The sequence below is a fragment of the Canis lupus genome, chromosome 23 (assembly GCF_003254725.2).
Source record: "Canis lupus dingo isolate Sandy chromosome 23, ASM325472v2, whole genome shotgun sequence".
Taxonomy (NCBI): domain Eukaryota; kingdom Metazoa; phylum Chordata; class Mammalia; order Carnivora; family Canidae; genus Canis; species Canis lupus.
The window spans coordinates 30,866,631-30,880,533 of record NC_064265.1 but is presented as its reverse complement, the minus strand read 5'-3'; the positions used below and the strand labels follow the sequence as shown (position 1 = coordinate 30,880,533).

General features: G+C 45.8%; 1 protein-coding gene across 2 annotated transcripts in view; it reads left to right on the top strand.

Annotated features, from left to right (window-relative positions):
- The window catches only part of SLCO2A1 (solute carrier organic anion transporter family member 2A1), an 81,433-nt gene that overhangs the window by 34,434 nt on the left and 33,096 nt on the right, over positions 1 to 13,903 (top strand). For both annotated transcript variants that reach the window (XM_025448911.3, XM_035705299.2), the window contains exons 2-3: positions 2,742 to 2,879; positions 8,502 to 8,664. In XM_025448911.3, the coding sequence (XP_025304696.1) occupies positions 2,742 to 2,879; positions 8,502 to 8,664 (301 nt within the window). The remainder of the gene's footprint in view (positions 1 to 2,741; positions 2,880 to 8,501; positions 8,665 to 13,903) is intronic.

The window sequence follows — 13,903 nt, the reverse complement described above, 5'->3', positions numbered from 1 at the left end:
AACTGAGCCCCATGCTGGGCAAGACATGCCAAGAATTAGTTTTTCAGACCAAGAAGGGGGAGATAATTCTGTCCAGATTGTGAGCAGAGACACAGATAATGAATGTGTGCTGTGGGAAACTTGAGTAGTTTGACCTCGGTGAAGTTTGAAGGGCAAGGTTGTGGCAGCAGGTGTTACAAGCAATCTAGTGCTGCATTGCAAAGCAACCAAAAACTTTGTGCTTCAAACAATGCCAGCATTCGGTTTGTTCACAGATCTGCCATCTATATAAGGCTTGGTGGGATAGCTCATTTCTGCCCCATTTGGCATGAAGGCTGGGGCTGGAATCCTCCGGAGGCTCTTTCAGTAATATGTCTGGCAGTGGATGCTGGTTGCAGATTGAAACTTTAGCTGGAGTTGGCGGGAACAGCAATACGTGACCGCTCCATGAGCAGGGAAGATTGGACTTCCTTACAATGTGAGGTCTGGCTTCTAAGGGTCCCAAGGGGGAAGAAGCTAGATGGATCCTCTATCAGTGTCAGGACTCATCTTCAGAGGCCACATAGCATCACTTCTGCTTCATTCTCTTCATTAGAAGGAAGTAACAAAGATCAGCCCTGATTGAAGGGGAGGGAGACTCCACCTCTTGATGAGAAGGAATGTCATTGTCACAGTGGAAGAGATGCATGTGGGATGGGAGATATTGGTTTAGCCATCTTCATAAAATACGTCAGTCACAGCAGGGCATGGATCCAGAGGCACGCAAGGTCTGGGATCTGTAGCATCTTAAATATCATGCCAAGGGCATTGGCTTTTATCTTATAGGAAGTGAGGGGGCCAGTGAGCGGTGTTAATTTGGGGATAGCCTGCTCACATTTGAGTTTGAGAAAGTTGTCTCTGGGGTGGTGGGATGGAGGGCTTTTAGGGGGCAGGCGGGAGGCTCGTGAGAGATTGCTGCAGTAATCCAGGGCGAGAGGTGAGCCTGGGGCAGGGCATGACTAGCACACAGAGAGCACGTCAAGTAGGAGAGGCACCAAGGAGAAATCAGGGGGCTTCCACCAATTTTAATTCAGGAGGCCTGGGTTTGGGCCTGACTTCTATATTTCAAAGGCACCACCACCTCCTACCAGGTGATTATGGATAAAAACTGAGTTAAGAACCACCAATTTAAAAAAAAAAAAAAAAAGAACCACCAATTTAGCCCAATTACCTCACAGGGAAATCAAGGGCCCAAGAGGGCGGGAACTGGCTAAGGTTGCACTGTGAAGTGAGAGACAGGCCCCAAACTGGTTCCAGGCATCTCAAGGGCCTGGCACATAAGCCCAATGGGCCAGCTGCATGCAGTATGCTAGCTAGGCAGGCACTTTGGATCCCCCTCTCTGGACTTCAGTTCCCTGTTTGTAAAAGCCCTTAGACTGCTTTCAAAAACACCTTTATCATGAAATCTTAAGAATTCTGATGTATGAAGCAAAGCAGAGCAAAGGCTCCCTAGGGACACAGGGAGGGCGTGCTACCTCTACTTCCTTCTGTCCCTGGTGAGGAGCTGGGTGGCCGCGGGCTCAGACAGGAGACAATTTGGAGAGGCATGTGATTTTGTGGCTGTAATGGCCTCCTCAGATTTGGAGACCGTGAGCATGGTGCGTGGGTGGCAGCCAGTGACGGGCCCTGTCAGAAGCCCCAGGCTGGCCTCATGAAGGCTCTGCCCTAGCAGGTAGGAGAGGGAATGTCAGCTCTGGCCCACAGCCTGGAGAGGGGCCCCTGCACGGAGGGTGGGCTTGGCTGTGTGAGGAAGCGGAAATGAAGGTGGAGTCCCAGTTGCTGTCCTAAGATGCCAGCCCTTCAATTAAGGAAAGAACTTTGGCAGCCTGTGAAACATCCCCGCCCCGCCCATCCCTGAAGGAAAAGTGCAATCTCCAGAAAGGGGCACCTTACAGGGGATGTGGGACTTCTGGTGCTGAGCCTGCTCTGGCCCAACCCACCAGCTAAGAACCCAGGAAATCCCAGCGCTCAGCCTGGAGCCAACTACAGATGTTACATGAATGTTACCTCACATTCATGTTTACTCATACCCACAGGACAGGCATATGGGGTGGGGTAGGATGCAGAGACAATGCCCTGGGGCCTTCCCCAGGGCCCCATCACCCATCCAGGACCCCCAATAAGAGGTGATGACAAGCTGGGGGATACCCACTCAAACCGGGTAGCTTAAGAGCCCATTGTGGTGCCTTAGAGGTGAGCCTCGGAGAATAGGTGTTGATGGTGGAGAGGGAAGTGGAGGACAGGTCAAGAAGAGTGAAGCAATGTGACTTGGGGTGTGTCATGCCCCTGGGAGTAACCGGGACCGGTTGGAGAGTAGCCTCCAGGCCTCCCAGGACACAGGAGGGAGGGCACAGTGGTACAGTGAGAGAGCAAATCAAGGTGCTGAGTGCCCCGGGTGTGGGGCTGAAGAGTCAGGCCTTTGCCTTGGGGGCGCTTCTCCAGCCCTGTGGTTTTGTGGCACCATTTATGCTGACGGTGATAGGAGTGGCGGGCATGAAGGCAATGGGGGACAGCACCGAGCGAGGCCATGGGGGAGAGCCCCGGTGTGGCCGTGGTACGGTTTCACCCTCAGGACCATCCCATGACGGAGGTGTTCCCAAGTAACAGGCGAGGAAACAGGCCAGGCTGTGGACCTCCTGCCACGGAGGTCCCACAGCGGAAGGCCAAGGTCATAGGCAGGGCTCCCGTCCAGGGGCCTCACCAGCCAGCGTGTCTTCCCCCAGGTGTTCGTGCTCTGCCATGGCCTCCTGCAGCTGTGCCAGCTCCTGTACAGCGCCTACTTCAAGAGCAGCCTCACCACCATCGAGAAGCGCTTTGGCCTCTCCAGTTCCTCCTCAGGTCTCATCTCCAGCTTGAATGAGGTAAGCAGGAGGTTCTGGTCCCTCAGACTCCACTTGCGCACCACCCCCCATCACAGGGTCTGGTTAGGGGCTCTAGGAGGGGCAGGGGAACGGGGACCCAGGCTGTGCACATGGGGAATGTGTTCTAGGGACTACTAGCTACATTGCCTGAGGCTTCCCTGCACCCGACTCTGAGCCAAGAGCCTCTGGCAGCGCCTGACCTTGGGGCCTAGTCACAGCAGCCCTGTGAGCAGGTGCTCTACTCCTTCCCACCTGATGGATGAGGGCACCACGGCTGAGGGTGTGCAGCAGCTCGCCCCAGGTATGCAGGGCCATCTGCCTCCAAACCCTGGGTCTCTCTAATTGAGTTGTGTGGCCGCCCACAAGTGTACGTGGCCTCTACTCATCCTCAGTTTCTGGAGGGGGATTGGTGATGAGTCTCAGGGATGCAGGTGGAGAAGTGGCCCCAGGCCTGGTGGCTCCTGTCTTATGAGGATCACAGCAGCCAGAGCTGCTCAATGGCCCTGACTCCCAAACAAGGTCAGATCTCTGTGACCTGTCAGCAACGTGGGTTTCACATGTCCCTCCGTGACTGCTCATCAAGGTCAGAGGAAGGTGGGGTGGCCTCAGAGATCGGGAATGGGAGGTCAGAGGACAGGGCTAGCTAGGAGTCACTGGAAACCAGGGAGGAAGAGGCCAAGGAGGCAGCAGAGCCCCCTCCATTGTGGCTGCAACACCAGTGGCTCTGGGTAAGGAGGCAGGTCTCCCTGGCCTGGCTTCTCTCTTCTCTTTCCACAAGGCCCACCGTTCTGGGGTGGAGGCAGTGGCCTCCCCCTCCCAGAGCAAAATTAGATCTTCCCTTGACTTAGTGGAATTCAGGCTGATATGGTAATCCAGAGCCTGGCCCCCACCAGGGCAGCTTCTAAGACGGAGCCGCAAAAGAAGGTGGGTTGCCTCCTGGCACCACCCTCAGCCACTACCTTTCAGTTTCCCTGTCCTCCATCCTGCTCCCAGCTGGAAGTGCTCTTTGCCCTTCACTCCTTTGCCCTCAATGGCCTACACAGCAGTGCCCTCAGGAACCTCTGCCCTGTGCCAGATCCCCCTTTCAGTCCTAGGAGTGGGGATGTCTCTGCCTAGCCGTGTTATCCAGAGGAGGAAACTTGCATCTAAAGCCTAAGTGCCCCATCCAGGCTGGCCACGTACACGCACACAGTACAGCCAGCATCTGAGCCTGGGTCTGTCTCATGGCCGCTCTGAACCCCCAACCGCCTCTTCGACCAATCCTCCCTGCTCCCTTGTCCACAGCCCTGCTCTGCTCCAAATGCTGTCCTCCAAACACATCGCCAGAAGAATCTCTCTTGCCTCCCCTCTCTGCACGTATTCCTGCATCGTGGGCTGTCTCCCACACCTGGGGCACCCGCATACCTGCCCACATGCAGCCCTGTGGCCCATCAGTCAGCTCTACTGGCCTCAGACCCTGTCCTCTGAACTCCCTCCCAGAGCCACTGCTTACTCTGCCTGCATCTGTGTCTGTGTGTTTTAGTGTGTATGCATGTGTGTGTGCACACCCGTGTTTTGGCTTCCTGGTGCCACCGGTGACCGGTCTACCTCTCCACGTGTGTTGTGCTCCTGCAGCGCTGTGAGCTCCCACACAGCGCTGATCACAGCACCCATCACACGGAATGCACCTTCTTCATGTTGGCCTAGGACTTTAACAATACGCCTGGCACATGTTGTCCTCACTCATGGAGGGAAGACAGCCTCTCTGGCATTTGTGTCACTGCAGTCCTATCCCAAGACCCTGGCAGGCATCAGTAGTCAGAGTCCTCTTTCATGCTAAGTCCAGACTCTGAATCCTCCTCAACATGGTGTTCTAGGCACACTATTAATCAGTGTCAGATTAGTATCAGGCTACCCAGTCTCAGAGCTTTCCAGACTGATGGGTGAGTGAAGGGGAGAGGAGGGCTGGGCACAAAAGGCCAACGGCAAGACCAGGAACTTGGCTTATGGGAGAAGACATGGGCATCTTGGTCTGTGAAGCAGCCGCTTCTCCTACCCACTGCTAAAGGCCAGGTCTGAGCAGACAAAATCAGAGGGAGCCCTGGAGGCCCCAGCCTGAATGTCTCCCACCAGTTTGCCCTGGGGCCCCCTGGGTTTGGGACCCTGATGGGCAGGGATGTGTTACAACAGGGCTTGGTAACAGACTTTCCAATAATCTAACAGAAAGTCTACAGAGCTGTTGTAGGGGCCGCTGAGGGGGTGAGGTGTGGACTGTGGAGGCCCTCCTCTCCTCAGCTAGAACAGCTTCATTTATACACAATTTATATACAATGATATATTATATTGTATTATAGTATAGTACATTATGGAAAAACTTTTTGCAAAGGGACTCCACTGCTGAAGAAAAGTTTGGGGACCAAAGACTTAAGCCAGCATCAGCTATAACAGGTGTGGAGGTCCCACTTTCTTCCAAAAAAAATGAGTGCATGCCCTGGGAATGCTTCAAGGGCCAGCCCAGATGCATGGGGCCTGGGCACCCCAGGCCTCCTTGGCCTTTGGGGTGCTCTGTCATCCCTCACCCAGACCTTTTAAAGTCAGCTTCAGTTAGCCTAGCAGACATAGTCTGACACTTATAATCAGTTCTTGAAAAAATGCTTGAGAAATAAAAACATGGGGGAGATGAGCTCTAAGAAGCATAAGAATAAAGCTTTGCTTCCAGGTATGGGTTTCAGAATCTCCTGGATCAGGCTAGGCTGCCTCCCTACACACCCTCACACCCTCTTTTTGTATATATTATAAACCATATTACTCATTTCCACAAAGGAGGGATCTTCTGGGCAATTGTGTCCTCTTGAAAAAGCCAATCATTTGTTCATTCATTTACTTAGTCAACAAATATTTAATGAGTACCACCTATGTGTCAAATATTGCTCTAGGTGCAGGGAGCAGGAATGAACAGACAGATAAACATCTCTGTTCATATATCATTCTAATGATAAATATGACATTTGTTTATATAAATAAACAATATTAATTATTTAATTTATTTATTTAAATAAATAAAACTTGGTAGATTGGGTTACAACAAATGCTATGAAGAAAAATAAAGCCACGGAGGAGAATGGTGGTTGTATTTTAAAATATATTTAAATATAACTAAAGTTTTGTTTGTTTTTTTTTTATAACTAAAGTTTTAAGTGGTATTTAATTGTTATAAATGTAAGTTTTACCTAACTCCTTTTTTTATTGAGATATAATTGAGGGATCCTTGGGTGGCGCAGCGGTTTGGCGCCTGCCTTTGGCCCAGGGCGCGATCCTGGAGACCCAGGATCGAATCCCACATCGGGCTCCCGGTGCATGGAGCCTGCTTCTCCCTCTATCTGTGTCTCTGCCTCTCTCTCTCTCTGTAACTATCATAAATAAATAAAAATTAAAAAAAAAATTAAAAAAAAAAGAGATATAATTGACACTTAACATGATATTAGTTTCAGGTATACAACATAATGTTTGGGCCTTTGTATGTATTGCAAAATGACCACCACAATAAGTCTACATCCAGCACCTCACATGGTTACAACTTCTCTTGGTGAGCTCATCCAGTCCCATGGTGTTGTTTAACTATAGTCACCATGCTTGGCATTATATCCCAGTACTTGCTTATTTATAACTGAAGTTTGTACCTTTTGAGGACCTTCACTCGTTTCACCCACTTTACCTCCTTATTTCTCAGAGAAGCCCTTAGTAAGAAGTTACCATCTGAGCAGAGGTTTAAAGTAGGTTAGATGTCAAGGGAGTCCTGTGGACAGATGAGGGAAGGAGCAGCAAGTACAAAGGCTCAGAGGAGGGTATGTGTGTGAGTTAGGAGAACAGCTAGAGGCAGAGCAGCTGGGATGAAGGGAAGGAGAAGGTGGAGGAGCACAGATCAGAGCCTTCACAGAGAAGGGGTGCAGGCTCTAGAGGGCTCGGGAGGCTCTGGGACAGACTTTGCCCTTTATTGTTTGGGGTTTAAATGGAGAGAACATGGTCTGACTTGACCACTCTGTCTGACTCTGTCTGCTGGGTGAATAGGCTACTGGGAGGCAAGAGTGGAGGCAAGGAGCCCAGGATGGAGGCTACCATAATAGTTCAGATAGCATATGGTGGTTGCTTAGACTAGGAGGTAGCGATAAAGGTAGAGAGAAGCAGCTTCCAGGTGGCTGCTGAAGGTCCAGGTGGTGGGATTGCTGATGGCTGCATGTGAGTGTGAAAGAGCAGTCAGGGATGGTGCTCAGGTGTTTCGCTTGAGCCACTGATTGGTAGGATGCAGGTGCCATTGAGATGAGGAGGACTGGGGTGGGGCGGCCAGGTTTTTGAGGGGAAGATGAGACATGAGGTTTGGGTGTGCTAAGCCTGTGAGAATTAGAAGCACACACACAGCATGTAAAGCCATGGGACCGGATGAGCTCACCAAGAGAAGAGTGGAGGTTCAGGGAGTGAGCTATGAGAGTTGAGAGTTCAGGGAGGTGAGGAGGAACCACCCAAGGAAATGGAGAAGAAGCCATCAGGGGAAGAAAATGAAGAAACTGAGAAACTCAGTAAAAGAAGTATTTCAGGAAGGAAGGAAGGAATGGCCACCTGAATCACATGGTGCCTAGAGATCAAGTAAGAAGAAAACTGAGAATTGGCCAGTTGATGATCTTGATGAGAACCACATACCAAGACTTTGGTTCCTGTTTCCTGAGACAGGGCAGTTGCTTTTCCAGCCAGAAGGAGGCTATGTTGTGGACAGGGCAGGGCTGTGGGTACTGACATCCAGGGCTCCTCCAGTCCAGATGAGCTTACATTCTGGGGCAGAGGATCATCTCTTTGGAGGAGTTGTAGTCAGAAGATCTGCCAACACCCCGTTTTATCATTTTGGACCTTGCTCCCTAGGGTGGGCCTCCAGTTCCCTCCCCTGGCACAGGGTGGGGCTCAGAGACCAGGCCTCCCAGGGAGCACCAAGGACACAGAGTTACTGATGTTTACAGCCAGAAAAGGAACTTAGGGGTGGCTTAGTCCTCCTCCCTCACTGCCAGGAGTGGAAGGAAGCCCAACGGGCAGGTCAGGAGCAGAGCTGCTGGGGCAGAGACCCGCTTCTCCAAGAGGCAGTAGACCAGTCCAGTTAAGACTGGGTGCTTTAAACCCAGGCATTCCCCATTCCAGCTGCCTCCTAGCCTCATAGCAAGGGCAAGTTCCCTACTATTTTGAGTCCCAGTGTTGTCATAAAAAGAGAGCTGTTGCTTGATGAAATGAGATAGTACCCATTGCTTGGTGGTTATCCTGACTACCAGGCGGCATCCTTAGGGCATTTAGTTAGCATGTGATGTTCCTAGGCTTCCTTGGACTTTGCCCCAAAAGGTTTGGACCTAAGATGTTTGAAATTGAGGCTATGAGCTTTTCACGGTTTCTAGATACTTCCCTTTGTCTGGTCCAGGAGGCTGAGACTGGGAAGGGATTCTGACATAGGGGAGGATGGAAACAGCACATCTTGGGCCCACGGTGAGGCTGACAGTGGGCGGCCTCTTGCCTCTCTGCTTTTCCTGGAGCAGGTACAGTCAGGTCTCCTCTGTGGGTGAGTAGGGACAAAGTTTCTGGTCTCACTCGGCCCCTCTGCTCTCTCTGCAGATCAGCAATGCCATCCTCATCATCTTTGTCAGCTACTTTGGCAGCCGGGTGCACCGTCCACGGCTGATTGGCATTGGGGGTCTCCTCCTAGCTTCGGGTGCCTTCATCCTCACCCTCCCACACTTCCTGTCAGAGCCCTACCAGTACACCTTGGCCAGCGTTGGTAAGTGGCCTCAACTCCTGCTTCAAGGGCATAAGGAAAGAATGGGCATCTCACCAAAGTTGGTGGGGATGCTTCTGGGGCAGTGGCTACCACTCCAGGCTATGCTATGTTCTCTTACCAGAAAGTGTCATTGGCTTTTATTGTTTTGCTTCTCCTTGAAGCATATCTGAAAGTGAAAACGTGTGGAATTATGCAGAGCTTTGGAGCAGCCCTGGCTTGCTGAGGTCGGAGCATGCAGCTGGTGGCTCACCTCCCCCTGTGATTCCCTATAATTCCCTGTGCTTCATGCAAGGAATGATCCAGTGCACACAAGTGGGGATGCCTCCGAGCAGTGCCTGTGATGGGCTTGGCAGAGGGTCAAAAGCATTGCCCACGATGAGATCTGTGGATTTTCTGCATGTTTAATCCTGTGTTTAATACTTCCTGACATTTGTACATTCATCCATCATTCTTTAGGTTACAGTGCACTTAAACTGTGATCTCATTTGATTCTCCTGGACACCTGTGAAAGGAAGAGAAAAGGTCTAAGATGAGAACTTGGCACTCAAAGTTGTCCAGTAACTTTCCCAGGGGCACCAGTCAGTTAGGGAGAAACAGACCCAGGTCTCCTCATTCTTACGCAAATGGTCCTCCTGTAGCACAGAGTCTCTTGTTCTTAGTGACATGCCCTGTGGTAGAGAGAGATGTATGACGATTTTACCTAAGTAATAAACAAGGAATTAAATAACACAATATTGCCTGGTGAGAGTTCCCTTTTCTTTAAAAATTGTTTTATTTTTTTAATATGAAAAAATCAAAATATAGCAAAGTAAAGAAAAAATACAACAAACACGTACTGATCATTAAGATATATCTGTTTTCCTTCAGATACTTCTTTTATTTTTCCTTTTCTCTTTAAACAGATTTATTGAGACATAATTCACATACTATATGTGTAGCTTACCCAATTAAGGTGTACAGTGGTTTTGGTATATTAACTTTTGGTTTGTGTGTGTGTGTGTGTGTGTGTGTGTGTGTGTGTTTAAGTAGGCTCCACACTACTTAAGTAGGGATGGAGCCCTACATGGAGCTTGAACTCATAACCCTGAGATCAAGACCTGAGCTGAGATCAAGAGTTGGACACTTAACTCACTGAGCCACTGAGGTGCCCCGATTATGTTATTTTTTTAATGTGGTAAAGTATACATAAAACATAAAAGTTGCCATCTTAACTCATGGAAGTATACAATTCAGTGGCATTCATTATATTCATGATACTGTGCAATTATCACCACTATTTCCAGAATTTTTCCATTAACACCAAGCAGACACTACCCGTTAAGCAATCACTCCCCATTCTTCCCTCCCCAGCCTCTGGTTATCTCTAATCTTCCTTCTGTCTCTATAAATTTGCCCATTCTAGATATTTAAGTGGAATCATACAGTATGTGTCCTTTTGTATCTAGCTTATTTCACATTGCATCATGTTTTCAAAGATCATCCATATTGTAACATGTATCTGAATTTCACTTCTTTGTGGCTGAATAATATACCATTGTATGGATATGGCACATTTTATGTATCCACTCACCTGTTGATGGATACTTGGGTTGCCAGATACCTTTTTTAAAAAAGGAATAAGACAAGGGCATTATGCTAAGTGAGATAAGTCAGTCAGAGAAAGACAAATACCATATGATTTCACTCGTATGTGAAATTTAAGAAACAAAACAAAGAGTCATAGGGGAAGGGAGGGAAAAATAAAATAAGATGAAATCAGAGAGGGAGGCAAACCATAAAGGACTCTTAGCTCTAGGAAACAAACTAAAGGTTGCTGGAGGAGAGGTGGGTGGGGGGATGGAATAACTGAGTGATGGCATTAAGGAGGGCACTTAATGTAATGAGCACTGGGTGTTTTTTTTTTTTTTATTTTTTTTTAGCACTGGGTGTTACATGCACGTGATGAATCACTAGATTCTACCCCTCAAACTAATAATAAACTGTATGTTGACTAAATTGAATTTAAATAAAGATTTTTTTTTTAAGTTTTTTAAAAAGAAAGAAAGAAGATATTAACTTCCTCTTGGCTCATCACTTCCTCCCTAACAGGAGGTGGCCACTCACCTGTAGTTGGTGTGCTTAATAAGCTCATTGCATATCTGTATACTTTTCTTCCTTCTAGTGTTAGGTCTTATTTCTTTAGTCTTATTTTTTTTTCTTCTACTGGTTTGGAAGTTATACATTCCTAGTTATCCTTATATTGAAACATTTAAAAAATTATTAGAGAACAAAATTGACTTTTTGTTGGGGGTGAAACACAGCTCTATAAATTTGAACACATCTATAGATTTGGATAAACACCACAATCAGGATATAGAACAGTTCCATCACTCCCAACACATCCATCATGCAATTCCTTCATAGTCACACTCTCCCTATCCACCCAACCATTAGCCCATTTCCAACATTATAGTTTTATGGCTCTGAGAATAACACAGAACTGGAAACATAAACGTCTTGAACTGGATTCTTTCCTGCACTATAGGCCTTTGAAATTCACTGAAGTTGTTGCATGTATCTGTAGTTCATTCTTTTTTCTTGCATAGTAGTATTCCATTATATGGACATAACACAGTTGACCCATTCATCCATCAAAAGACATTTGATTTGTAATGATGTGGATGGAACTAGAGGGTATTATGCTAAGTGAAATAAGTCAATCAGAGAAAGACAATTATCATATGATCTCACTCATGTGGAATTTAAGAAAAAAAAAAACAGAGGATCATAGGGGAAGGGAGGAAAAAAATAAAATAAGACAAAATCAGAGAGATAAACCATAAAGGACTCTTTTTTAAAGGTTTTATTTATTTATTTGAGAGAGAGAGAGAGGGAAAGAGAGCACAGACAGGGAGATGGAGAAGCAGGCTCCCCGCTGAGCAGGAAGCCTGATGCAAGGCTCAATCCCAGGATCCTGAGATCATGACCTGACCTGAAGGCAAATGCTTAACTGACTGAGCTCCCCAGTTGCCCTCCCATAAGAGACTCTTAACCATAGGAAACAAACTGAGGGTTGCCGGAGGGGAGGGGGGCGGATGGGGTAACTGGGTGATAACATTTAGGAGGGCAATGATACAATGAGCACTGGGTGTTATATAAGGCTGATGAATCACTGACCTCTACCTCTGAAGCCAATAATGTATTATATGTTAATTGAATTTAAATAAAATTTTTAAAATGCCAAAGGAAAGACATTTGAATTGTTTCCAACTTGTACAAAAAACAAGGTTGCTGTAAATATTTGTGTATAGACAGGTTTTTTTGTAAATATAACTTTATGATGTTGAACATCTTTTCATGTGTGTGTCATGCATGTATTCTCCTTGGCAAGGTGTTTGTTCAAGCCTTCTGCCCATTTTGTAATCGGATTGTTTTCTTACTGTTGAATTTGAGAGTTCTTTATAAATTCTGGATACAAATTATTAATTGGATGGAAGGTTTGTAAATATTTTCTCCCAGTCCTTAGCTTATCTTTTACATTCTTTTAAGTGTCATTTGCAAAGCAAAAATTGTTCATTTTAATGAAATATAATTTATAATTCTTTTTTCTTTAACCTATTGTGCTTTTAGTGCACATATAAGAACTGTGCTTAATCCCACATCAGGAAGATTATCTCCTATGTGTGCAGTTCTGTTTTTTGTTTTTTATTCTTAAGTTTTACAGCTTTCCACTTACATTTCGATCTATGATCCATTTGAGTTAATTTTTATAGGACTCTTTTTCTTCTCTTGCATATGGATATTAAATAGTTTTAGCATCATTTGTCAAAAAGACTATCTTTTCTCCATTAAATATTTTTTGTACCATTATTAAAAATCAACTGGTCATACTTGTGTGGGTCTTTTTCTAGACTTTCTATTCTTTTCCATTAGTCTATGTGTCTGTTCTATCACACTGTCATGATTCCTGCAGCTTTACAGTTAAGGCCTAAAACTGGTTACTATGATTCTTCCAACTTTATTCTTTTTCAAATTGTTATATCTATTCTTATTCATTTGCCCTCCCATATAAATTTTATAGTCAGCTTGTCTCTGAAAAAAAATCCTTCTGGAATTTTTATTCGAATTGCATTAAATTCATAGATCAATTTGGGGGCGCCGAACACATTTATTCAGTCTACCAATCCATGAACACAGTATGCCTCACCCTTACCCTTACATTTTAACACTGACCTACAATTTAACAAACTCTAAAGCTGATGAATGTCTCTATTCTTCAACAAAGTAAGGATGCTAGGATGTTTTACTACTCGATGTCCTCTTCCATCTTCCATGTTTTTGTTGACCACTGGCAGGTTCTGCCAGTACCTATTATTATTATAGTCATTGTTAGTTATAAATAAGTTAGCACTTATGCATATTTACCTACAAGTTTGCTTCTTTCTTTGCTTCTTGCATTTCACCTGCTCTTGTTGGTTTAATTTCCTTTTTCCTGAAATACATTCATTAGCATTACTTTCAGGTGGGACCATGGATGAGAAAATCTCTAAAACTATGTCTTAAAATGTAAGTTTTACCCTTGTCCTTGCCTCGTGGCTTGGCTGCAAGCAGGATTTTAGTTATTTCCTCTCAATGCTTTGAAGATACCAGGCCTCTATCTTCTGGCTCCTCTTTCTAGTATTGGGACTTCTACCTCAGTCTCATCATCATTCCTTTCTGAGAATTCCATTTTTTCTCTGTAGTTGACTTTAAGATTTCCTTCTCTTCCTTGAGATCTTACATGTCTACTATAATGGTTTCTAAATATAGGTTAATTTTTACTTATCTGTTTGGAAGTTCAGTATGCTATTTCTTTTGAAGATTAAGGTTTTTCTTTGATTCTGAAAAACTCTCAGCCAAAAATGTTCCCAATATTGCATAGCCCTATTTTCTCCCTTCTTTCTTATAAAAATGCATATGATATATATATATATATATATATATATATATATATATATATATATATATATATTCATGTCTGGCCTCCTTGTCTCCTGTCTTTCATAGTTTTGGGTGCTTTATTCATCCAAGCTGCCTCCTGGGTGATTTCCTCAGGCAGGAAATCTTGCTGCTCACTTTGTCTCCCCCAGCTCTCTCAGTTGGATCCAACTCATACTCTACATTGTACATTTTAATGGCTCTCTATATTTTGCTAATTTCTAAAAGTTATTATGATAGTTTTCCAAATCTGTCTGCCCTATTTTCATGTTTTTGATGGTGT